General features: G+C 39.0%; 14 protein-coding genes across 14 annotated transcripts; 7 read left to right on the top strand and 7 right to left on the bottom strand. All coding sequences in view use genetic code 12, as the record gives it.

The window, feature by feature from the left end:
* Positions 1 to 137: 137 nt before the first annotated feature.
* CORT_0G02620 (Rpp1b acidic ribosomal protein) lies at positions 138 to 512 on the bottom strand (the record flags this gene model as incomplete). Its single annotated transcript, XM_003871019.1, has 1 exon — positions 138 to 512. The coding sequence occupies one exon, from the start codon at positions 510 to 512 to the stop codon at positions 138 to 140; it is 375 nt and encodes a 124-aa protein (XP_003871068.1).
* Positions 513 to 1,225: 713 nt separating this feature from the next.
* Positions 1,226 to 2,251, top strand: CORT_0G02610 (hypothetical protein; the record flags this gene model as incomplete). The annotated part of the gene is made up of 1 exon (XM_003871018.1): positions 1,226 to 2,251. The coding sequence occupies one exon, from the start codon at positions 1,226 to 1,228 to the stop codon at positions 2,249 to 2,251; it is 1,026 nt and encodes a 341-aa protein (XP_003871067.1).
* Positions 2,252 to 7,260: 5,009 nt separating this feature from the next.
* Positions 7,261 to 8,064, bottom strand: CORT_0G02600 (Mam33 mitochondrial acidic matrix protein; the record flags this gene model as incomplete). The annotated part of the gene is made up of 1 exon (XM_003871017.1): positions 7,261 to 8,064. The coding sequence occupies one exon, from the start codon at positions 8,062 to 8,064 to the stop codon at positions 7,261 to 7,263; it is 804 nt and encodes a 267-aa protein (XP_003871066.1).
* A 562-nt stretch (positions 8,065 to 8,626) lies between these two features.
* CORT_0G02590 (Pet8 protein) lies at positions 8,627 to 9,529 on the top strand (the record flags this gene model as incomplete). The annotated part of the gene is made up of 2 exons (XM_003871016.1): positions 8,627 to 8,665; positions 8,738 to 9,529. The coding sequence occupies 2 exons, from the start codon at positions 8,627 to 8,629 to the stop codon at positions 9,527 to 9,529; spliced, it is 831 nt and encodes a 276-aa protein (XP_003871065.1).
* A 109-nt stretch (positions 9,530 to 9,638) lies between these two features.
* Positions 9,639 to 9,987, bottom strand: CORT_0G02580 (Acb1 protein; the record flags this gene model as incomplete). Its single annotated transcript, XM_003871015.1, has 2 exons — positions 9,639 to 9,875; positions 9,961 to 9,987. The coding sequence occupies 2 exons, from the start codon at positions 9,985 to 9,987 to the stop codon at positions 9,639 to 9,641; spliced, it is 264 nt and encodes an 87-aa protein (XP_003871064.1).
* Positions 9,988 to 10,536: 549 nt separating this feature from the next.
* Positions 10,537 to 11,391, top strand: CORT_0G02570 (Pre5 alpha6 subunit of the 20S proteasome; the record flags this gene model as incomplete). Its single annotated transcript, XM_003871014.1, has 1 exon — positions 10,537 to 11,391. One exon carries the CDS (start codon positions 10,537 to 10,539, stop codon positions 11,389 to 11,391), a length of 855 nt encoding a protein of 284 aa, XP_003871063.1.
* A 34-nt stretch (positions 11,392 to 11,425) lies between these two features.
* CORT_0G02560 (hypothetical protein) lies at positions 11,426 to 13,366 on the bottom strand (the record flags this gene model as incomplete). The annotated part of the gene is made up of 1 exon (XM_003871013.1): positions 11,426 to 13,366. The coding sequence occupies one exon, from the start codon at positions 13,364 to 13,366 to the stop codon at positions 11,426 to 11,428; it is 1,941 nt and encodes a 646-aa protein (XP_003871062.1).
* A 216-nt stretch (positions 13,367 to 13,582) lies between these two features.
* CORT_0G02550 (hypothetical protein) lies at positions 13,583 to 15,214 on the bottom strand (the record flags this gene model as incomplete). Its single annotated transcript, XM_003871012.1, has 1 exon — positions 13,583 to 15,214. The coding sequence occupies one exon, from the start codon at positions 15,212 to 15,214 to the stop codon at positions 13,583 to 13,585; it is 1,632 nt and encodes a 543-aa protein (XP_003871061.1).
* A 244-nt stretch (positions 15,215 to 15,458) lies between these two features.
* CORT_0G02540 (Tan1 protein) lies at positions 15,459 to 16,253 on the top strand (the record flags this gene model as incomplete). Its single annotated transcript, XM_003871011.1, has 1 exon — positions 15,459 to 16,253. The coding sequence occupies one exon, from the start codon at positions 15,459 to 15,461 to the stop codon at positions 16,251 to 16,253; it is 795 nt and encodes a 264-aa protein (XP_003871060.1).
* A 21-nt stretch (positions 16,254 to 16,274) lies between these two features.
* CORT_0G02530 (Emc4 protein) lies at positions 16,275 to 16,790 on the bottom strand (the record flags this gene model as incomplete). Its single annotated transcript, XM_003871010.1, has 1 exon — positions 16,275 to 16,790. The coding sequence occupies one exon, from the start codon at positions 16,788 to 16,790 to the stop codon at positions 16,275 to 16,277; it is 516 nt and encodes a 171-aa protein (XP_003871059.1).
* A 141-nt stretch (positions 16,791 to 16,931) lies between these two features.
* Positions 16,932 to 17,354, top strand: CORT_0G02520 (hypothetical protein; the record flags this gene model as incomplete). The annotated part of the gene is made up of 1 exon (XM_003871009.1): positions 16,932 to 17,354. One exon carries the CDS (start codon positions 16,932 to 16,934, stop codon positions 17,352 to 17,354), a length of 423 nt encoding a protein of 140 aa, XP_003871058.1.
* Positions 17,355 to 17,519: 165 nt separating this feature from the next.
* On the bottom strand, positions 17,520 to 18,497 carry CORT_0G02510 (Hlj1 HSP40 co-chaperone; the record flags this gene model as incomplete). Its single annotated transcript, XM_003871008.1, has 1 exon — positions 17,520 to 18,497. One exon carries the CDS (start codon positions 18,495 to 18,497, stop codon positions 17,520 to 17,522), a length of 978 nt encoding a protein of 325 aa, XP_003871057.1.
* A 621-nt stretch (positions 18,498 to 19,118) lies between these two features.
* Positions 19,119 to 20,378, top strand: CORT_0G02500 (Npt1 nicotinate phosphoribosyltransferase; the record flags this gene model as incomplete). The annotated part of the gene is made up of 1 exon (XM_003871007.1): positions 19,119 to 20,378. One exon carries the CDS (start codon positions 19,119 to 19,121, stop codon positions 20,376 to 20,378), a length of 1,260 nt encoding a protein of 419 aa, XP_003871056.1.
* Positions 20,379 to 21,217: 839 nt separating this feature from the next.
* Positions 21,218 to 23,143, top strand: CORT_0G02490 (hypothetical protein; the record flags this gene model as incomplete). The annotated part of the gene is made up of 1 exon (XM_003871006.1): positions 21,218 to 23,143. The coding sequence occupies one exon, from the start codon at positions 21,218 to 21,220 to the stop codon at positions 23,141 to 23,143; it is 1,926 nt and encodes a 641-aa protein (XP_003871055.1).
* Between the last annotated feature and the right edge of the window lie 2 nt (positions 23,144 to 23,145).

Here is a 23,145-nt window from a genome sequence, read left to right as displayed (position 1 = left end):
TATAAATCTGATGTATATTGATTATATTACACGAATTTTGTAAGAAATGGTCAATAGTCATGAATCGTAATTTCCCTGATCTTTATAAACCACCTCCATTCTTCTTCTCTCGTATCCCCTCTGCTTCAACCACTTCCTTAATCGAATAAACCGAATCCCATGTCATCGTCAGATTCTTCGGCAGCTTCTTCTTCTTTAGCCTCTTCAGCTGGAGCAGCGCCAGCATCACCACCGGCAGCAGCACCAGCACCACCGGCAGCAGCACCACCGGCTGGAGCAGCAGCAGCGAAAGAGAATAACAATTCTTTCAAATCTTTACCTTCCAAAGCTTGAGCGAAAACATCAGCCCAGATAGAATCAACTTGAGCACCGGCGGCTTTAGTGATGGCCAATAATTTGTCAGAGGTGATTTCTTGCTCAGCGTCAGCTAAGATCAATGCAGCGTATGAGATTGATGATTCTGATGACATTGTATATGTTCCTTGTGGTTGTTTGGTGTAGGGTTTATTCATCCTTAGTAGAGATATTTTTTTTCAGTTTTGCCTAATTGAAAAATTAACGAGTGCGTGATTATAGCCCTAATCACGTGATAAAATATACTAAATGGCGAAGATAGGGGATTGGAATGGGCAACACATATTGAGACTATATAGTAATTCTGAGTCAATGAATGTGATGCCCATTCGGTCTGTTGTGTTCAAGAGCGTCGAAAGGCAGTTTGTGGTGGATCCACGATAGCAACGTATTGCTTTGAATGGCATTGCACTTATCCTGTTCAGTTCATAACCGTATTATTTGACATCTCTTACAAAACCTAGTCAGAAACAAGGTTCACCCATTGGATTCTTTTAATGTTGATATACTCTTCCGTGATATAGCAATTTCTTTCGTATCTTTCGTATCTCAAACAAAAACAATCTCGCTTGCATGCCGTATCTTGTGCGGCATTTGCCGAAGTTGTTCAGAAATACATTGATTAAAGTTGAAATAGTGGCCAGGGCAGTCAAATACCGATATCCGTGAATTCTAGATAAGTTTTTTTCTTAAAGCTGTATATACTTTCATCTAACTGCCCTATTAACACTATAAAATATCCTGTTTACAAAGAATCTCCATCGGGGTTTTATTTGCGATAACACAAAGTTGAGATCAAACGAAATTCGTAAACCTCTCCTCATCAGTTCTAATCAAATTCATTTCAACTTGAGGGTTGACGCCACGCCACATGACGACATTACTGAAAAATACAGACCCTCGTCAGCTACACGACTCTCCCAAACCTTTAAACCTTTCAAACCCAATACGGCTTGCTTTTCTTGGAGGGGCTAAAGCAGGCAAAACATCAATAATCTCAAAGTTGATCTTGGGCAATTTTAGAGACACTTATTATCCAACGACATATCTCAACCCGAATCTATTCAATTATGAGCCATCATCAGAAAACGCCAAAGATATATTGCGTGGAAAATCATTGTCGACAGATGCTCATTTGAACCTTTCACCAAACATCCAAAACAACAAAAGAGCTACAACCGGCAAAACCGTCTTTACCAAAAATCAGTACTACGCCACATCATCTTCAAGTATTACACCAATATTGGTTGAACTAATAGACACACCCAGTTACAACCCCGATAAAACGGTTCCATATCTTGAGGCTTCACTTTACACAAATCTAGATAAAGATGTATTGCACAACCTTGCCAATGAACCACGACGACCAGTCTCGACCAGTCCACTCTTGGTTGCTAGTGGAGCTAGTGAATTGAATGGGGATGTCAATGGCTATTTCTTTGTTTATAGCGCTATTCCAAGCTTTACACCACCTGGGTATGATGAACAAGACGCGGGTGGGTTACCCAAGAATCATACGTTTAATCTTTTACCTTCAATTAAAGCCGCACTTGATGACGCATGGGAAGAGTATATTTCATTCAAAGAAAACTGGAAACGTGGCCAGGAAGAAGATGTTTTTTCATTCAAGAATGCTTTTAAGAATATTTGGAGATCAAACGATTCAGCATCCAATCTGCAACATGCATACATAATGGAGTCGAAATCAAAGGCTCCGCCAATTTGGATCATTTGTACTCATACCAATAGTGATTTAGCTTCGGATCAATTGATTTTGGAGGGTAGGCAACTAAGCAAAGAGTGGGACTGTGGTTTCATTGCTATTGATTGCTTGAATGACATCGATGAGGTCTTGTCATTGATGATTAGGGATATAATACAGGGAAAAATAATGTAAAGGAAGATTCTGAGGCTTATAGAACCCATGGAGTATGTAGGGGAGGGGTCTCGCATCGATCAACAGCCACGCGAAATTGCAACAAATTCACTTCAACTGAGAACACAATTAAATTACACTCTCTACCGCTACTAATTTACATCTTTTGTAGCAGAGGACTTGAGCAAATCATGGTTTGATTGCAATAAGGCACAAACGGGCGAAACCTTCAGATTATCAATGGGAACAAACAAAATACAGATGTATGTATATACAGAAAATTCAAGCAAAATCGTCAATGTTTGTCAAAGAAAGCACTCAGCCAAGACATCCAAACACATATTAGCATAATCATATTCCACCAGCGGGAGTTTTTCTTTTTTTGCAGCTTAAAAGGAGCAAGAAAGAGAAATTAGTATAGCATGTTTCAATGTCGAATAATATTTGATACTTTGACGTTTGGAAATCAACTTCGACAAACCTTTGAATTGAGGTTCATTCGGCACCGTGATTCAGATCTACTTAGCGCAATGCATTGCAATTGGAAGTTCGAATTGTTGCTAGATTTAGTTCGGTCTTAAGGGAAGATACTGCACTTACTACAAGATCAGTAGTACAAGATGTCAATACAATTGGTGTCACGCCCAGCTTGAAATTGGTCTTTATCGGGCAAGTGGATCGCTTGAATCATGGAAATACCTCATAACTTCACTAATATTGGGAAGGTGGTGGCGAAAGTTCTAGCCAGCCCCTGATGACTGAATCTATTAATCACTAGCTCAGGAATGATTCTCTTTCTATGGTAACATGAAACGGTGTTATACTTTACCCCATAGAGTATATTCAGCTGGTTGTTTAAAAAAAGTTTATCAATAACGTGTACAAAGCAATTATATGTTGAGTACAGGGACAGGAACATCGGCAACCTTCAATTTTACCACTACTATTACTACGCCAAAGGGATGTTAATTTACGAGTAGTGCAACAAAGCAACACTTTTTAAACCTAACATCAATTTCGATCCTTCACAACTACCTGGAGCTCAATTTGCATCAAACGTGTGAAGTGGCAAGACTGTTACAGGCGACGAGTTAGGTTACTCTGGTGCAGCGACCAAGTAAATGCTAGATTTTCTCGGCAGTTTCCACACAAGATGCTTCTAAGATGGCTCAAGTTGGACAACTGCTTGATTTAGAGAAAGACATATTCTAAGGACTCTGCAGATCTGATCCAGATACGAGAAAGGTAGCATAACTTGATTTGGGGGGACTTAACTTTACTGGGAAGTTTTAGTTTAAAAAGTATTAAAACTCACTTGAGAGATGACCTAACTCGAAATCGGAAACCAAAAGTATGCACTTGGAAAATGGAAGTAAAGCATTATTATTATCTGAATATGAACTTGCAAGAAGTTTGATTCATGAAGTCAAGTCGTTTAAAAGTGATATGCGAGACCGTTCTTGGAATGAAAAGTACAATAATATATTGGAGGCTGGATCCAAGAATAACTTACACGGCGAGGTTTAACTCTCTGTAATGGGGGGAGGGGGCAAACAACACTAAACAATGATGTATATCAAACAAAAGTTTGAGACATTTCAACGTTTCCTTAGGATTTTGATTTTGTGTCCACAACAATTACAGCTCTGTGTGGAACCACAATCATCTACAAACACACATCACATCCGCCTGCACCCACAAAGATCATCTTTAACGCATCACTGAAGCTCCAAGAACACTTTGTAATCTTGAGGGGCAAAGGTAGACTCCTGATTCCACAAAGGACAACCGAGAACCAAATGTCACCGGTGCATACGTGATAGGAGTAATTTGAGGTCAGTTAAGAATGAAAGAAGGTGAGGAATTCTCAGGTTCCAAACTTGAAGCTAGGATTTTGCGTCTATGCGTAAAGAGAGGAACTGAGACAACAACAATCTTTTCAGTAGCTGCTCTGATGACGGCTTAGGGAGTGAATAACAAGTGACTCGCTCTCGGTAGAACCCGTAAGAGCTATGTAAATGGGATATGTATTTCATCTACTTGCTTGTTGGAGGTCTTAGTCTAGTTTGATGATTTTAGTCTTGGTTAAGATTCAAAACAGCTGGAAAGTGAGAAAAAAAGTTGAATTAGACATAATTCAGTCATATTATGATGAATGCCATTTCTCAGAAAAAGATTTTTGAAGAACGGAGAAAGAGGGAAGTGAAGTTGAAAGTTTGGTGAGAGAAGAAAGCGTTGGGTGTCAGTGACTAGTCACAATCTCAAAGAAAAAAAGAACGTGATATTTAAAAACAAGTTGGGAATTCAAATCATCAATGGGATCTGATACAAGTTAGGGAATGCAAGCATCATAGGGATGAGAATGCTACGAGTTGGAGACCCACATGACATGGTAAAATATACGAGTTAAGAGTGTCGTGTGTATTTTATAACCTCTATGTAGTTTATTCTATTATCTATGCAGAAGGACCTTGAGATAACCAATCTTTAATAAAGTAAGCGAAGGTACCATTTGGAACGTGATGTTAAACAGCTGATTACAAAATTGAGCAGGATCGATTTAAGCATTGAACACGTTTCAGTCTCTTTGTTCAAGCACTTTATGTCGATTCCAATAAAGTACCACCTTACATGATATCTTTTCATACTAGTTTTCATGTCTTCAATGGTAAGCGAAACATATTCTAGCAACCTTACACCAATGTCGTACAATAACGTGAAACACCTCTCAATAAATGATGCCCTTCCACGTGAAAGAGCTCTTTCTCTCATTTTTGTAATATCTTAATCATAAAGCCAAAGCCGCTGGAGAATTTGTAACATGCACTTCAGTTGAAATTGAACACCAACCCCTGAAATAATTGATCTTCCAACAGCATATATGAGCTCATGTAAGCTTTTCTAGCAGACATAGTCCTACGGTGCGGTAAACACTTGAGGTTTCAATTTCTCAAGAAATTATGAATCCAGGTGAACGATATTATGCGCTCTGGTTGTCTTCTATTTGTAAGTATCAATCATTATTTCCATTCACATTTGAACTATTTTAGGAATTGGTAGTTCTTTTTTCAATACAGATGTACTTCTTGGAGAACAGGTTTAGCTGGATGTTGCCGAATAGCGCTGTAATTATGGCTTAGAACACTTAAGCCATGCAAAGTTAAGAGCGTTATATGCTTTGAGTTTCAAAAGCAAAAATCAAATTTTAAAAATTGCGTCTGAAGGTTCAGGAAAATGTCTGAAAAATGTCTAAAATATATGCGTATTCAAAACGTTAAAAGTTTGGAGGCGTTTTGAAGGAGTCAAAAAAATAATTGAAAAGCGCAAGTTAATGGCAAAAAAATGTTCCTGAAAAACCTCTCAAAATCGGGACTCGCTTTAGCTTTCAGTTTTGTGTACAACTATCCCCCACGAGAAATAAAAAAAGAAAACTCAAATAATTTAAACATCACTACAATAATGTCGTATAAAGTGGGACAAATCACTTAAATCTGATCCTCTGGAGTAAGTCACTTGAGAATTGTCGCAAACTGAGAGGAACTTTTATTATTTACAGGAAATTTTGTAGAAAGAAAACAATTAGCCACAGATATGAAAGGAAATTTCAAAACGCATTCAAAAAATTTAGCCGAAAGTCGTGTTTTATAGCTAAACACTAAATTCAGTGTGGTAGAAACAAAATGGTAACACATTAAAGATCCTGGTTAATTCGTGCGCAGCAATTATTTTGAATAGTCCAGCTGAAGTATACCATTAATTCGCCATCTTCATTTATTGGTTTAAAATGAAAGAGGATTAGCTCTCTCCAACAGCCAGGAGACATTACCATTAGCGCGAAATTTGTACACAAGACAACACATGTCCGTCCCAACATCGATTCCATTTCCATGCCACCGGTTAATGCTTGTTTTGCACTCAGCGTCTGTAATAATAAGACAACGGGCCTTTGATCCAAAGCTATAATTTAAGCCACTAACTTGGAAGATGGTGGTCAGAGAATATATCTGTTTGGGTGTGTGATTGAATGTTCGGCTCATAAACTCAAGCTTAAGAAGTTATTATACTTGCTTCGTTGGGATAAACAATATATATAGATTCTGGAAAATGCACTTTAACACATATTATAATACAAGGAACAAGCACTTATTTTTGGCACACATGCTGTTGCGACTAATGCATAGCATGTCTTGATGTTAATGGTAGTACTCCTACCATATCAGATTATCTCCAAAAAAATATAACATAGATTCGCCCCTCCAGGATGATCAAAAGATTCCTTGTAACTTTCAAGCAGTCTTTACACTTTATATCACAAATTGAGACGTTACCTCACGTGCTTTTACTAATATATACTAAGAAATTAACTCCGCATTATTCAAAATTCTGAGGTAGCTTCGCTGTCTCAAAGCACCCTAAATATTCTTTGGGGACTTTTAGGGGTCTCTATGGCTCTGGTGACCTCTGTTAGTGGGACTCAGTATTGGTTTTCCACTTATTCAGTGGTTTCAAACGTTGGTGTGCCATTTTGGGTGTGCTTCGCATCATGCACCTAAGTCTATGCTGGGAATAGGCTGAAACGGGACAGTAAGGTCCCCAATATACACCTCAACAGTGCTACTGATAATCATAAGTAAGAAAAGTACCTTGTATTAGTATAATATATTGTATGCGTTGTAAAGAAGGTGTTTAGTTGCGAAAATTACCCGTTGTAAAAAAAAATATCAAATCGATTTTATTCTCGACTTGCTATTTTTGTAACTTTCACAATTCCTCTGGCTATGAAATGGTAAGAATATTCTAGCATGAATCAATTCACAAACACAAATCCTCTAATTACGATTCAACATATTTGAAACAAGGACCTTGGATCTGTATTGTGTATTGTAAAATGAAACCACGTTTAGCATACTTCATTATATCAATGGTGAAGGAGCTACTTCATCTATCAAGTCTACAAACCAAACTAGATATTGTCGCTCTCAAATTATCGGTAATTTATTCTCTTATATACATGTCCAATGTGAGATACATTAGTTTAAAAATTTGGAAACAGCATTGAGCCAAGTTCTGTATTCACCTTCTTCCTTGTAATCGCTGAAAGCCACAATGAAATCGGCCAATTCATTGTCAATGCCCTTGGCAACCAAGTAGTTTTCAAATTCGGTTTGTAAGCTTTCATCCAACTCAGCAAATTTTGGACCTTGGTATTTAAATTTATCGATAAATTCGTTTTCCTCCTTGATGGACTTGATAAAAGATCTTACATCTTCTTGAACATTGACAAAATCAATCATAAAAGAAGACTCTGTGTTTTGTAAAAACAAATTCAAAAACAAACCTGAATTGTTTGATGGGTTTTCAACAAGAATTTTGACATTACACAACAATTGGTCCAATTGGTTTGCCTCTTCTTCTAAATCACCTGACTCCAAAGCTGCCAAGTCTTCGGTGGGAATGTCGGTGACTTCATCAATGTCAAAGTAAACATGTAAAATGTTTCCCGTATCAGCATCTTTCTTCACCAATTCAACACTAGCAGTGCCTGGAGTAGAGACAACTTCAAATCCACTGGTATTTAAAAACTCTTGGTATACTTGATCCAATTCATTAGGAATTGCTTCAGATATTTTACTCTCTGCTTTTACAACTTCATTCAAGGCTGACTCGGGGGTTTGGTTAAACATAATCGAAGTTTGATGGAATGATCTGGTTGTAATGGTAGTAATTGCTTTAGGGCATGATTTAAGCATAGTGCCTGATCTCAACCTTGAAGATTGAGTGGCAATTCTCTTGGCTGCAACTGAACGCAATGAACTTGGTAACGATTTCAACATTATGGTATTTAGCTTGTGATTACAGGTTCCTTTTAAAAGCTAAAAGCAAAGGCAAAGTAGGTCTCTTTTAAGGGTGATTTTTTTGAGAAGAGGGAGAGGAGTGGTAGGTCTGTGCGTGTGTGAGTGTTCAAAAAAAAAAAAGACAATAGCTAACCACAACGCTACCACACCCATTTGAATATGTGAATGCCCCAGAGGACAATATCTGGGGAGTTAAGATCAGGCTCATTTTCAAGGTGTCTTCGTCCTAAAATTCGGTCAGCGTTGACCAACATGATAAACCTCATTTTGAAGATGTAAGTCAACTAAATTGTTTTGTGATATTCGCTCAAACACGCAATGCTGCAATGCATAGAGAGAACCATCTCGGTATATCACCATCACAACTGGTGCCAATGTCCATTCATCTCTACAACTCAAATGGATGAATTTCTGTGCATCAATTTATTCATGTTGTCAGTCTACATATCAAAGCAAAATTATTTTAATTGAAAAATATCATCATATACAATCTCCGAGTCTCACCAGTGAAAAATCCTTTTTACACTTACCCTTTTAACATATGCAAGGTCCCGAACCAACTTTCTTTGTATCACTAGTAGTATGTTCGCTATTGAAAAACAGGATCTTGTGTCAATGCTTCCAAAATTCAAATACTAACCTATGTAACTAGAGCGGTGCCTGTGCTGGAACTGCCACCGATGTCGCATTCTTTCCAATCGACACTATAAAAACCAGATTACAAGCAAAAGGTGGATTTTTTCGTAATGGAGGCTATAAAGGTATTTATCGGGGACTTGGATCGTGTGTAATTGCATCAGCTCCATCGGCATCGCTTTTCTTTGTCACATACGATACAATAAAACGAAAGTTGCAACCTCACGTCTCCTCGCCAAGCTATCGTCATATGATTGCTGCATCGGTAGGAGAAATCATGGCTTGCATAGTACGAGTACCAGCAGAAGTTATCAAACAACGAACACAAGCTAGTCACATGGGCTTGACCTCGAGTTGGTCCAACTTCAAACATATTTTAATGAACAACAATCAACAGAAGGGAGTAATTAGAGGATTATATCGTGGCTGGAACAGTACAATAATGAGAGAGATTCCGTTCACAATCATTCAATTCCCCCTTTATGAATGGTTAAAGTCCAAAACATGGTCAACCAGCAGTGACACCGATTTGAAACCTGTGTCCATGGGATTGAAAGGAGCCGTTTGTGGGATGGTGGCTGGAGGGGTTGCTGCGGCGCTCACCACACCATTGGACGTAATCAAGACAAGAATTATGTTGAGTTCAGACAAAGTTAAATTTGGACACATGATCTCGCAGTTGATCCGAGAAGAAGGTTGGTCCAGTTTTTGGAAAGGTGTGGTGCCAAGAACGTGCTGGATCAGTTGCGGTGGAGCGATATTTTTGGGGTGTTATGAACTAGTCCGTGATGAATTGATGCGGTTATGAGAGAGGAGGCAAAAAAGACCGATTTTAATAGAGTTAGAAATAAACCAAAGCGAATTTAATAAACAAAAACTAATTCATTAACTAAGTTAATCTGCTGATCAGTAAAACCTTAATTGTTGTACTTGTTGATCAATTCCACTGCGTATTCAATGTACTTCTTTTCTGCCTCTTCTTGTGGTGTTCCTTCCAAGTCTTTCCAACTTTGCCATTTGTACTTGCCTTTGAAATCAAAGGTACCTGGCTTGTCTGTAGTGTTGTCACCAACAGTAGCTTGTTTGTAGAGACCGTAGAGCTTCAACAATTCATCATCATTAGGTCTTTTGGCCAAATTGGACACGGTGTTTGCCTAGAGAAAAGCGTTAGTATTGTATAATTGATACTTGCAGGACAATTGATCCAATCTGGGTTTGCTGATGTGATCCTAAACATACTTTTTCTTCAAATTCTGCTGATACCATTGTTGTAATGTATAGTTGTAATATGTATACTGAATTCAAAAGTGGTGGTGAGATACGAGTAGTTTTTTCTGTTGTTGTCCTTTTTATATCCACTCCCCCTTAATGCTTAGGTAGTAGCGACGAAAATTCTAGTTGTTTATTCTTTTCGGAGCAATAATTACCACACTACTAAGCCCTATTACATTTGAAATGTTATGCTATTCGAGTTCTATGAAGCTGTAACATTCTAAAATAGAGCTTACAAAAGTGTGTGGTCGTACAAGACCACTAATAACCTTTCACCTAAGACCGACCCTTTCTGTATCGTAGGCGTTATCTTTGCGTATCAAACTCGATTGACGTTCTCTTGCCACTCTGACTTTTGTGACTAAGACTTCATGCTTGGAGTATATCAATAGTTTACAAACAGACGTAAACCTAACCCAGAACGCATGATTTGGTGGTGCTCCATAATTTGGTAGCTCATGTCGTGTTGAAATTTGACCCAATTTTTTTGTAGTGGCGAAAACCATTCTATCAAACATCTGCAACAGCATCCAAGTCAACCAAATGTTCAGAAACAACTACGATAACGATTCTGTAACATACTCACCTACTGGTCGTTTATTCCAGGTTGAGTATGCATTGGAAGCAATTAAGCAAGGAAGTGCAGCTGTTGGCTTAACATCTAAAGACTATGTTGTCCTTGTGGCTTTGAAAAGAAATGCCGAGGAATTGGGTTCGTACCAAAAGAAAATTATCAAAATAGACGACCATATGGGGGTTGCATTGGCTGGTTTGGCTCCCGATGCTCGAGTGTTGTCCAATTTCTTGAGGAAGCAAGCAATGCAGTGTAAAATGATTTTCAATCGCCCGATTCAAACACAGAAGGCAGCATTGACAATTGCCGATAAAGCTCAAGAAAATACTCAAAGCTACGGCTCTAGACCATATGGGGTGGGATTGTTAATTGCTGGATACGACGAGACTGGTGCACATTTATTAGAATTTCAACCATCAGGTTCCGTCCTCGAATATTTCGGGGCTGCCATTGGTGCTAGATCGCAAGCTGCTCGTACATATTTGGAAAGAAACTTGGATGATATAAGGGAATCTGACTCTATCGAGAAGCTAATTGTACATGGGTTATATGCCTTGAGAGACACTTTAAGTCAAGATGTAGAATTAACGTTTAAAAACACGAGTGTCGCCGTGGTTGGTAAAGAACAGCCTTACACTTCATATGATGATGAGGATGTTCAGCAATGGCTAGACAAGCTAGATTCAGTAACAAACGATAGAAATAAAACTGAGGGTGATGATGAGAGCAGAAACGAAGAAGAAGAAGGTGAAAATGCTGCAGATGAAGCTACTCAAGGTGGAGAAGAATCTACACAGGGTGACAGAATGGATACAGATGAGTAACTAAAATAATATACTATTTACCTTACTCTATAATCTATTTACTTTCTTGCTCTTGTTGTTTGATGGCGACTTTTTTGATTGCTTCCATGCATTCCTTCTGCATTTCATTGAGTTTGTCATTGAGGAATTTAGGATCGTGTAGCTTCCTGTTACTTCTTATATCATTGATGCATTCTTTAATTTGGTCAATATAACTCTGGATACTCTCCTTTTCTGGGTTCTCCATCATTTCACCAAACTGAATTAAAGCAACTTCCGTGTCTGTGCATAGTATCTCTGCTCTTGATGCATGCTCGTAGTATTTTTTCATCTCTTCGTCTGCTTCTTTATTCCTGTTACTCTCCTGAATCATTTTCTCCACTTCTGCATCAGTCAATCCCACTTCGGTAACTTGTATTGACACAGTATTTTGTTTCCCATAGTGAGGTGAGTCTTTCGGATAGGGTGTTTTATCTGATGCACTGACATTGATAATACCATCAGCGTCAATCTCAAACTGAACGGAAATCTGTGGCGTACCTTTAGGTCCTTGGGGTATATTTGAGAGCTTAAATTGACCGATCAACTTGTTGTCCTTTACAAGCATTCGCTCACCTTGGTAAACGCGCAATTCAACACCAGTTTGTCCATCTACTGCAGTAGAGAACATCTGCTCCTTTTTTATGGGAACTGCCGAGTTTCTTGGTATCAAAGGACTAAAAATTCCGCCATATGTCTCGATTCCCAACGACAATGGCGTGACATCGAGTAACACCACATTCTTAACTTGACCAGAAAGTACGGCACCTTGAATTGCGGCACCAAGAGCTACGGCTTCGTCGGGATTAACCGCAGTACTGGGCTTTTTACCAAAAAGCTCTTCCACAACCTTCCTAATCTTGGGCATTCTAGTCATGCCTCCAACTAGAAGGATTTCATCAATATCTTTGAATTTAAGTTCTGCATCTCTCACACACCTCTTGACAGGCTCAATTACCTGATCTATTATGGGCATCGACATCTCATCAAGTTCATCCTCCGTTAATTTGAATCTGATGTGTTTGTCCTCATAGATAAATGGAATGTTAATTTCAGTTTCCTTTACTTTCGACAACTCAATTTTAGCATCTTCCGCAACCTCTCGTATTCTCTGCACAGCAAGCTCGTTTTTAGACAAATCAATTCCATACTTTTCTTTAAAGCTTTCGATGATACGTTTCAACAAAATGATATCAACATCCTCACCACCCAAGTGCGTATTTCCATTTGTTGCCCGGACTTCAAAAACGCCATCCTCGATATCCAAAATAGAAATGTCAAAAGTCCCGCCCCCAAAATCGAAAACAGCAACAATTCCCTCTCTCCTTGATTTGTCACAGCCGTAGGCAAGTGCTGCCGCAGTAGGTTCATTTATGACACGAAGCACGTCCAACCCCACTGTCTTACCTGAGTTTTTAGTAGCCTGTCTTTGACTATCATTGAAATAAGCTGGTACAGTAACAACCGCTTGGTTGATGTTGGATTCACCCAATTGCTTTTCTGAAATCTGCTGCATCTTTTGTAGAATTAAACCTCCTATCTCAGAAGGACTTATTTCACGACCGGTGGAAGTCCTTAGCACTGCATCTCCCTGCTTGTTTGGTACTATTGCATAAGGTACATTTCTGATATCCCTCTGTACTTCACTGTCTTCAAATTTTCTACCAATCAACCTCTTAGTTGCGAAAAAGGTGTTCTGGGGGTTTATTATGGCTTGCCTTTTTGCGGGTATCCCTACCAAAGTTTTTTGGTCATCAAATGCCACAATGGATGGTGTCGTCCTTTTTCCTTCCTCATTTTCAATAATGTGGGGCTCTTTATCCGAGCCCACGTAGGCCACTGCAGAATTTGTCGTACCCAAATCTATACCCAAGACGTGTTTGAATCTTGTAATGTGGAGATTAGGCTGAATTCTTTTCAATGAATGAAATGTTAATTTCTTGACAGTATGTAGCATGTCTCAGTGAATAGTTTAGCTTTTTATGATTGACGGATTGCAAAGAATGGCAATGATCGGAACGAATCTAATTGAGGGTATTTGTACCGTTTTTTTATTCGAGCTTCGATGTGATAACGTCATAGGTACTCCATCGCAAATATAAAATTGGAACGCTACCAAAATAGTTCAAATTAGATTTGGGGGTACACAATCAAAGCGCAGCTGTTACACAATCTATAAATCAGTATCATTTAGGTTTGACCCAAAGACTATATACCCTTCGTCTAAATTTATGTCGACAAACCGAAACCCGACACTGAACAATGAATTCAATCCTACCATGTGAATAAATGCATTAACTTCCAGTATACTTTCAAACAGCCACATACGAACAAAGCCGGATCTTATGGTTTCAATTGTTCCCGATACTGTAAGAACTTTGCAAAACGGCTCATCGGCACTAAGCATCACTGCGGCTTTGTTATGTCTCTTTCTTATGACATGCCCTCGTAAATACAGCAGCGTGTTGTTGACATTGTTTTTGATATTTGGAACCCCAATTGCGTGCTCAAGAACTACTTCATGGAGTAGTGCATCTTCTTCTCTGAGATGTTCCACAAATTCGTCAAACTTGAATTTAGTACTCCAACTTTGATGTGGAAATTTTATTTTTGTTATGAAGTTCACATCTGTGCAGCAATTTTCAAAACCTCGTATGGACATGGTACTAGCAAAGTCCGTTGTTTTCAACCCGTTAACCTCGCGAAAAAGGTCAAATAATTGGAACAAGTATGTCATCAGTTGATGGGTATTGAGCGAATCGTGTAAACCAAATTCGTGTTTGTGAATCGTTAATTTCAGGTTAACATAATCGAAATAAACATCTTGGTGAATTACGCACCATGGAGTGCAAATAGGAGATTCAACTGAGCTGGGCGCCTTGAGGCCAAAGTGGGTCCATCCTTCGTATACAATTTTAGTTGCAACTGCAAACAAAAGATAGGGATGAGCCTTACATTTACCACTGTATAATTTTGAAACATCAAAGTTTTCAATTATCGCGGAGTTCTCTCGACTAACTCGTGGCTCCATTTTTGTTAATAAAAGATGCAAGCCTTGATTAATGTACTGCAAATAGAACTGACGCTTGGCAACGTCATTGTGCAAAGTGCTGTATGTTTGAACAACGTATGCTTTCAAATACTTGTCGAGGAGCTTTAGCTTTTTTTTAAAAAATCGCCTGCGGTGGTGAAAATGGCGATAGCTTTTGCTTTCAAGGAGGCTCAAATTGAATAGCATATTTTCAACTGATGTTGGTGACAACTCTTGAGAATTAATGCGCCTTATATTTTTTAGGCCAATATTGTACATTTGGTTTGATAGCAAATGTTCCAAAACTGAAGCCTTCAAAAAGTCAAAACGTGCTTGAGCTTTTTTCGATTTTATTTGAATATCCATGTTTTCCAGTTTCAGCATTCTTAGTAGTGTGGGTAGATAGTTGGTATCCAAACAGTATCGTTTGTATTGTTTGCTCGTCCAAGGCAAATTCATCAGCGGTCCCCCGCTGGTACTCTCAAGATGCGAGGAAAAACACAGTTCATGAAGCTGTTCCATAGAGTGCTCCAATTCGAGGTGGCATTTGTAAATGGTACGACATGCGGTATAATAATCTTGGGGGTCATTTTCTATGTCCAACTGTGAATATATCGTTCCCAACACTCTCTTGTAAAGCACGTTCCAAAAATATGGGTGCAGTAGCTTCTGCCTAAACAACTTGTTGACATTGTAAAGATTGAATACATCATTTATGTTCAAATCACCCACATCAACGATGTGTAGTACAAGATCCAAAGGTAATGTCAGCATTATTGAAAATGAATGGGGTGGTGACAAGCATATAGTGAGGTGATGTAACCGAAAACTTCTATTTTTTTATAAAGTCAGCAGTTGGGTAGTCTCTGCTCTAGGCCAATGGCGTCTCTATCCGTTGTGGATAGGATTGTACTAATGACAAGTTTGTTTGTTGATTATTGAACTTTGTGTTTCATTAAAACTTTTCCATTTTTCAAAAGATGATGATCCAGGAAATATCACCAAATTTCCCAAGACAATGAGCAAGAGAAAGAGTGAGCATTATTCCAAGGGTAACGGAAAGAAATTCAAGAGTGGGGCAAAGCTACTAGATCCAAATACTGCCGGAATATATGCCACGTGTCCTCGAAGGAAGGAAAAGCAATGTCGCCAAGAGCTAATGACTGTGCTCTCAGAAAAGATCTCCGAATACTTCGATCTCGATGAAGCTAAAGATGACGATAAAGAGGGCGGGAAGGAAACAAATTCTTTATCAATTGAGGAAAAGATTAAACAAGAGCTTTCAGAAATAAAAGAAGCTGACGAAAATCCCAAAGCTAGCTATTTGCAACCGATTGATATTGATATTGAGTGTGTCGTATTTATAAAAACAAGAAAGCCGGTAGACCCAGTGGTACTTGTTCAAAGATATGTGCAGGAGTGCTATGACTCGGGCGTCAAGACTACTAGGAACACTCAGAAACTCACACCAATAAGCGATTCATGTAGCGCAACTGGAAATCCAGAGGAACATTTAAAAGACTTATCCAGACGTGTTTTGAAGAAGCATTTTCATGAACAGGATCAAGGGCCAGTAAAGTTTGCCATTCAAGTTTCAAAAAAGAACTTTGACACACTCACATCCGAGGCAATCATCAAAGCAGTGGCCGAAACTGTAGGACGTGACCACGGACATACAGTGGACTTGAAAGACTATGACAAGCTAATCATTGTTGAGTGCTACAAAAATAATATAGGAATGAGTGTGGTGGAGAATTACAGGAAATATAGCAAATTCAATTTGCAGCAGATTTACGACAAGACATCAAATTAGCTTATAATTTATATGCGTCACTCAACTATGTAATACATCCAAACTAGGTACCGCCTCTAACCATGCTAGCCAATCTGCTTCCAGATGTGGTATGAGACCCATTGTGTATAATTTGTAGATACCAATAGACATGTTCATCAACTGAAAGAATATAAACCCCAATTTGGCAAAAAAGATAAGCAGCAGGTTGTCTTCTGTTTTTAATTTCAGAAACGTTGGATTGAGATCATTGAAGATTGCTTTGATGGGGTTCCAGAGCAACATCATTGTCATTGTAACTGGAATGATTTGTAGTGAATTTCCTGTCATGTAACTCATAAATGCATTCATTGGAATGGACTTGGCCGGACCGATTGCCAGCTCGTATATCTTCTTTGACTTTAATTCATTCAAGTCTGCCTTGTGGTCCCTTTTTGTAGCTTGCTTTGTATGTTCGAGTGGTTTAGAATCGAAACCTGGTGGGGGAGGTATGGTGTTGGCAATATCACGCCCTTTCGTTTTGGATCCTTTGGTTTCTTCACGCTTTGACTGAGCCATGTCTTTTTAACTTCCAGTGGCAGTATGGTAAGGTTATATCAGTGTGAAGCCAGCGTTAATTATAGCCCTCAGAAAAAATAACAAACCAGAAGTTCAACAAATTGCCCACAGTTTGTAGTCAATGACTAGTATACACCCATAATGGATTACTCAACAGACTACAAAACAAACCCACTAAATCGGATAATTGGGCTTTCAGTTATATTATCCGTTGGATTCTTGCTAGTCATATTAGCAGGAATATATGGCAACTGGTTTCCCATTGTAATCGGACTTATATTTTCAGTGGCATATCTACCAGTGGCTGTCACAAGAAGACTCAATAGTTTCGATCCTTTTAGCACACCCAATACAAACGTATTAGCAGAACTGGGACAATTTTTGACGGCATTCTTGCTAGTTAGTGGACTTTACTTGCCAATTGTTTTGCACCACTCGTACATATTGACCACGACAGCGGCAGCATTGACAATAATCGGTGGGGTATTAATCTTCGGAACAGTCTACACTTTTAGTCACTACTTCGATGAACCGGAAGAAGATGATGGATTGGCAAATTTATAAAGTGGACTACATTTGAAGAAACCAATGTATGGTTGTCTTTCATGAAAAACCAGAGATAGGATTAGGAAGCTCAATTCCCTGCATTAGAAAAACTAGAGGTTTCAAAGACACAATACTGGGCCAAGGTGGAATGCACGTCCATGATAAGTTATGTCTTGTATACGTCTATATAAGGTTTAAGCTCCTCAATATATCACAATTTGGCATTGGCATGTTCTGAGCTCGTTCTAGTTTACGCATATCTGTGCTGAACCAGCCAACTGCATCTTCAATCAAATTATCCTTATGAATTTGCTCTCGTGAACACTTGGCCCTCTTGTCTTGTATGAAAATATTCTCAACTTTGGATCCAAAGTTTCTAAGCTCCCTTCGTGACTTGTTTTCATTCTTCTTGGCAAACTTATCGTTAACAAAGTATGGAATCCCGTATTTTGGAGTCTTCCTCTCTATATGAAATTCTGTAGTAGGAGTAAATGAATAGTCTGACGTTGGATCATTTGAAAACAACGCAGATAAAATAGGAACAATCAATATGAGCAAAAGGGGCAACAAGTTTCTTACAACTTCTGAAAACGACTGTGGTCCCTGTGACTCATCTCTATTCTGGGCACGGGCATTAGGCGTAGCCCTAGGTGTTCTCCTAGTAGTTCTTCTGTGTCTCATGAATGGGTCCTGGCCGCCTCCAAATGATTGGAATGTAAACCCGTTTCCCCCAAAAGTGAATGTAGGACCAGATGCGAAAGGACTTCCACCGTTGCCAAAGAACATGTTGAATAAGTCGTCATCGAAGGGGCTACGTGCTCCACTAGCAAAACCTCGCGTACCTGTAAACGAACTGAATCCTTGGCTAGCAGCACTGGCGTTTGATATTCTAGATGTGGGGTCTGTCCCCGTTTGATCGTATATACGTCTCTTTTGAGGATCGCTTAAAACCTCCCATGACTTATTAACCACTTTAAATGCCTCGGATGATCTAGGGTGTGGATTCTTATCAGGGTGGCATTTGATAGCGAGTCTTCTATAAGATTTTTTAATCTCTGATTCAGTAGATGTCTTGGTAACTTCTAATATTTCATAATACTGGTGGCCCTTATAAGAAAGGACTCGTAACACAACTGCTTCCTGTTCCTTGGTGTACGACATGGTGGCTGTATAGTGTTTTATGGACAAACTTCAAGGGTGTATGAAGTGGTGGCTCTTCTTAAAAACACTGACGTTTAACTTCTCAATTTTTGAAAATGATATTTCGTAAGATTTTCAATGTGCACTACTTTCACATGAAGTGAATTATATGGAGCCATCTTTAAAAACAAAACCCGGTACTTGCAAACATAGACCAACAGATCAGTTAGATCATGGTTTTGTATCGAGGGGAGATGGGGGAGTGAGTACTTATGTAAGAGAATTCATTACCAAAGAAGTTTATCGAGCCAATTTTTGAATAAAGAGTTGTGTAGAAGAGAGCACTGACGAGTTGAATGGCATCAAATTCAAAAATTTGGTGATTGAAAGATTCTCTTTCTATAAGTGTAAACTCTGATTGCATTTGGACCTCTCAATTACCTTGAATCCTTTGCATTGGTCGCAAAGAAAGTTCTGTAACCTCGAAACTAAAAGATCCTTATCTTTTCTGTTGAAAACGCATGGACTGAATTGGGAGAAAAATGAAAAAATTAATTTATTCTATTTGGGGGATTGGCATATTCGTTCTGGTGAATTAAAATTAGCCGGTTACAGCGTTGTCCACGGACGAACATTTTACAAATGAGTCAAGATAGTAAAGATGAGTTTGCTATCTCATCATTGTTGGACACGGACCTTTACAAGCTTTTCATGCATGCTGCTGTCCACAAGCATTTCCCCCAAACACCGGTAAAGTACAAGTATACTAATAGAACACCCAATTTGAAGCTCAATGCTGCAGCTGTGAATTGGTTAAGGACACAAATTTGTCACTTGGGAGACATTAAATTTTCTGACGAAGAGATAATATATTTGCGAAAAGCATTACCTCAACTCCCAGTTGCTTACTTAGAATACCTAAAAACATTTCAACTTGACCCTGGATCCCAAATCAAATATACTGAAACTGATGGTGAGTTTGGCTTGGAGATATTAGGAAGCTGGAGCGATACCATACTATACGAGATCCCAATTTTAGCGTTAATTTCTGAAGCGTATTTCAAATTTGTCGACACTGATTGGAACTATGATCATCAAGTTGAACTAGCAACTCACAAAGTGGAGGAGCTTCATAAGGCCCAATGTCATTTCAGTGAGTTTGGGACCAGAAGAAGAAGGTCATTTCATGCTCAGGAGATTGTCATCAAGGCAATCAAGGATACAGCGGAGCGATTAGACTCGCAATATGTTAGTGGTACATCTAACGTGTATTTTGCTAAAAAGTATAACCTTCAACCAATCGGGACCGTTGCGCATGAGTGGTATATGGGTATTGCTTCTATTACTCAGGACTATATACATGCCAACAAATTGGCCATGGATTACTGGATTTCCACATTCACTCCAAAGTATGCTGGACTCGCGCTAACTGACACTTTTGGCACTGATAACTACCTCACCGTTTTTACCAAGCCATATATTGACGACTATGCGGGTGTGAGACAAGATTCTGGTGACCCAGAGTTATACACTGATAAAATCGCCGAACATTATAAGAAGAACGGGGTTGAGCCACACACCAAAACTATTTGTTTCAGTGATTCTTTGAACGTTGAAAAATGTATAAGATATAAACATAGGGCCGATGACGTTGGTTTATTGAGTACTTTTGGAATTGGAACATTCTTCACGAATGATTTTGTTAATGCATCTACGGGTGAGAAGTCGCAACCATTAAACATTGTCATCAAGTTGAGCGAGGCAAATGGGTATCCAGCAATAAAAATAAGTGACAACATTGGAAAGAACATGGGTGATCCTGAGACAGTAAGGAGGGTGAAAAGAGAATTGGGATATAGTGAGAGGCAATGGGCAGAAGGTGATGAATCACATAGATGGTGAAGAGAAAGAGATACTTTAACGCAATTTATAGAATATTCTTTAATTAATTGATCAAACGACTATGTATTGTAGTAAAAACTGTTGTACGAATTTTAAAACAAAATTCTCGGTAGTATCACATTTTGAAAGATTTTGCACCAAAATAGGGCAAAATTGTAGAGTCATTCCTTTTAGTGTAGCATGATTCTGTTGCACTGCATTTTCTTCCCTTAATCATCGCTTATACTACAGAATTATATGGTCCTTTTCTTAATTGTGATAGCCCTTAGCAAGTTTATGTGTATACCAAAGACTTAGTACTCATTCCCCACATAAATGATCCGTATTGGGTTTGCAGATTGTAGCTCTTACAACGAGTCTACCAAATACAGTCATGTCACCTATCGAGGACATAGCAGGCTATAGAAAAATTCTTCATTCAGAAAACAATTCACCAACTTGGACTATCACTGTGAAATGTGTATGAAGTTTTTGGAAGTCCAAACTTGTTGCTAGATGAGCCCCAAAGAACCAGGGTGTGTCAGTCAAGAGGTTTGCTCGAACTTATGGCACACACACACACACACGTGACTATAGTCACTTGCTCGGGCGCCAGCTTTACAAGAGACCGTTTGTCTATTTGGGGAAGAGTGAGATTATAGCTTACAGCAAGTAAGCAAGATTTTCCACTTTATTAAGGGAAGTGGTGCGCAAAGTGTTCCCTCAAGTTTCAAATGTTTCTTGATCCTTTTCATCTTTTTGTGGGGGCTTTTTGATTGTGTTGCAAAATTCCCTGCCACACGAAAACTCTCTCCTTCTACAGGCATACCACACGCACACACACCAGCCACCTTCACGTAATGAAAAGTGTTGCAACATTCATTGAATTATTTCAGGGGCTAAATTACAAGTTATCAGAGAAGAAGTTGAGTTCGTCAGGAACAATAAGCTTGAGCAAAAGGGAAATCTTTGGCATCAACGCTTCGCTTAATGATTTGACTGTCAGTACTCCAGTAATCTCAAGCCAACTCGAAACAATACGGGTGTGCATTGGTGACTTGTGCAATTATATATATTACGAGGACGAGTATGAAGAAAGGATCAGCTACTTTTTGATACATTTGCACTTGAACCAGTTCATGAGACACCACTTTTGTGATCTCATCAAGTCATTGTGGCCCATTCTTGTGAAGGTGAACACCCAAGTTCGCGATTTGGCCCTTCTTCATAAGCTTATTGAAGATTCGTTAAGTAATACCCCTTGTTGGAACTGGTTGAGCTCGGCAATATTGGCAAAAATAGCTACAAATGATTTTACCGTCACTTTATTGAAGGAGGTGCTAAATTCACGAGAAAACTTGGCAAAATTTGAACGTATGAAGTACCTTAATAGAGACTTCACGTCCTTGATGAACCTAATTGAATTGTTGGTGACTCTCGAGATGGATACAGCCTTTCTTCCTGGGTTAACAACACCGTACATAAAATACATTGAAACCATCAATCCCCATTTCAAAAATTTAATCCAATGCCTGATTGAGTCGAACATTGACGAATTGGCGAGCTTATATTGCTATGCGCAGCCCATTGATCGATATTTATTACATGTTTGGGTTGAATCAGAGCAAGAATTTCTCTGTCATCATATCAATCTCAAATGCCTCAAGTCGTTCAGAACATTTCCAAACTTGATTGTAAAACTAAACCTTTCGTGTGTTATGGGTCCAAAAACTAGATCGAAAAGGATGCCCCCAGAGACTTTCATTACGTCATTTGCGGTTAGGCTTTCCAATGGATCTGATGAAAAGAGCTTGAATATACAGTTGCAAATGAAGGATGTGTTACACTTCAACTGGCTAGTGCAATATTTGAAGTCGCTTCAAAAGAAGAGAAAATTGGCTGTCAACACGGTGCTGGAAAGCGAGATACCACACATCAGCAAGACAAGTGTCGTAGATGAGAAGGCTAGACTTCAAAGCTTTGAGGCTCGCAGAAGCAAAAGTGTCTACCAAACAGTCGGTCATAACAGTAATTCTTCTAACAAGAGAAAGAAGCTTTCAGACGAATGGGATTTGACACTGGATTGTGAATCCTCATTTGATAAAACCGGAACCTTCAACCTGAAACAAGTACTGAATAGACTGCATAAGCAGGGGAGCAATATATTGCAAACTGGTGAGATCAGCAAAGGTTTGCTTGAGGAAAATGAAGTTGGTGCCAACAATAATAGAAAGGAAAAGAGCGAAGAAAACACAGCTTGGACATCTGAAGATAGGGAACATGGAAATGTGTCCAGACATAGACCTGCCCATCTTGACGCATCATATCGGCTAACTCTGCAAGAAGTGGATGGTGCAGGCTCTTCCACGAATTTGTTTGTTCCAACAGACAGCTCGAAGCTTGGGCAGAGTGAATCGCTGCTGATAGTTCTTGCCCCAAAGGAGCGTATCAGTAGAGTGGTTAAAACTCAAGCGTCGTTGATTCTCGATACCCAAGCACCTGTTCGGACTTCGACTCCTATCAATGCCGAGTTTACGGAATTCCCCACGACAACAGATAAGACATCAGATACTGAGGGAACTATTGACGTAATGCAAGATGCCTTGAGATTATTCTCATCTAATTTGGTGAACAAATTAAAAAGAATTGAATTCGAAGTGCTTCACAGGAGAAATGACTTGCAGGCTCTGGTTGACGACGAGTACAATAAAATAGAACACATGCAGCGTGCAAAGTTGAAAGAAATACAAGAGTACTGCAAAAGTGAATTAGATAAAATTGTATGAAT

Source organism: Candida orthopsilosis, assembly GCF_000315875.1.
Source record: "Candida orthopsilosis Co 90-125, chromosome 7 draft sequence".
NCBI lineage: Eukaryota > Fungi > Ascomycota > Pichiomycetes > Serinales > Debaryomycetaceae > Lodderomyces > Lodderomyces orthopsilosis.
This window is presented reverse-complemented; position numbering and strand designations above follow the sequence as displayed.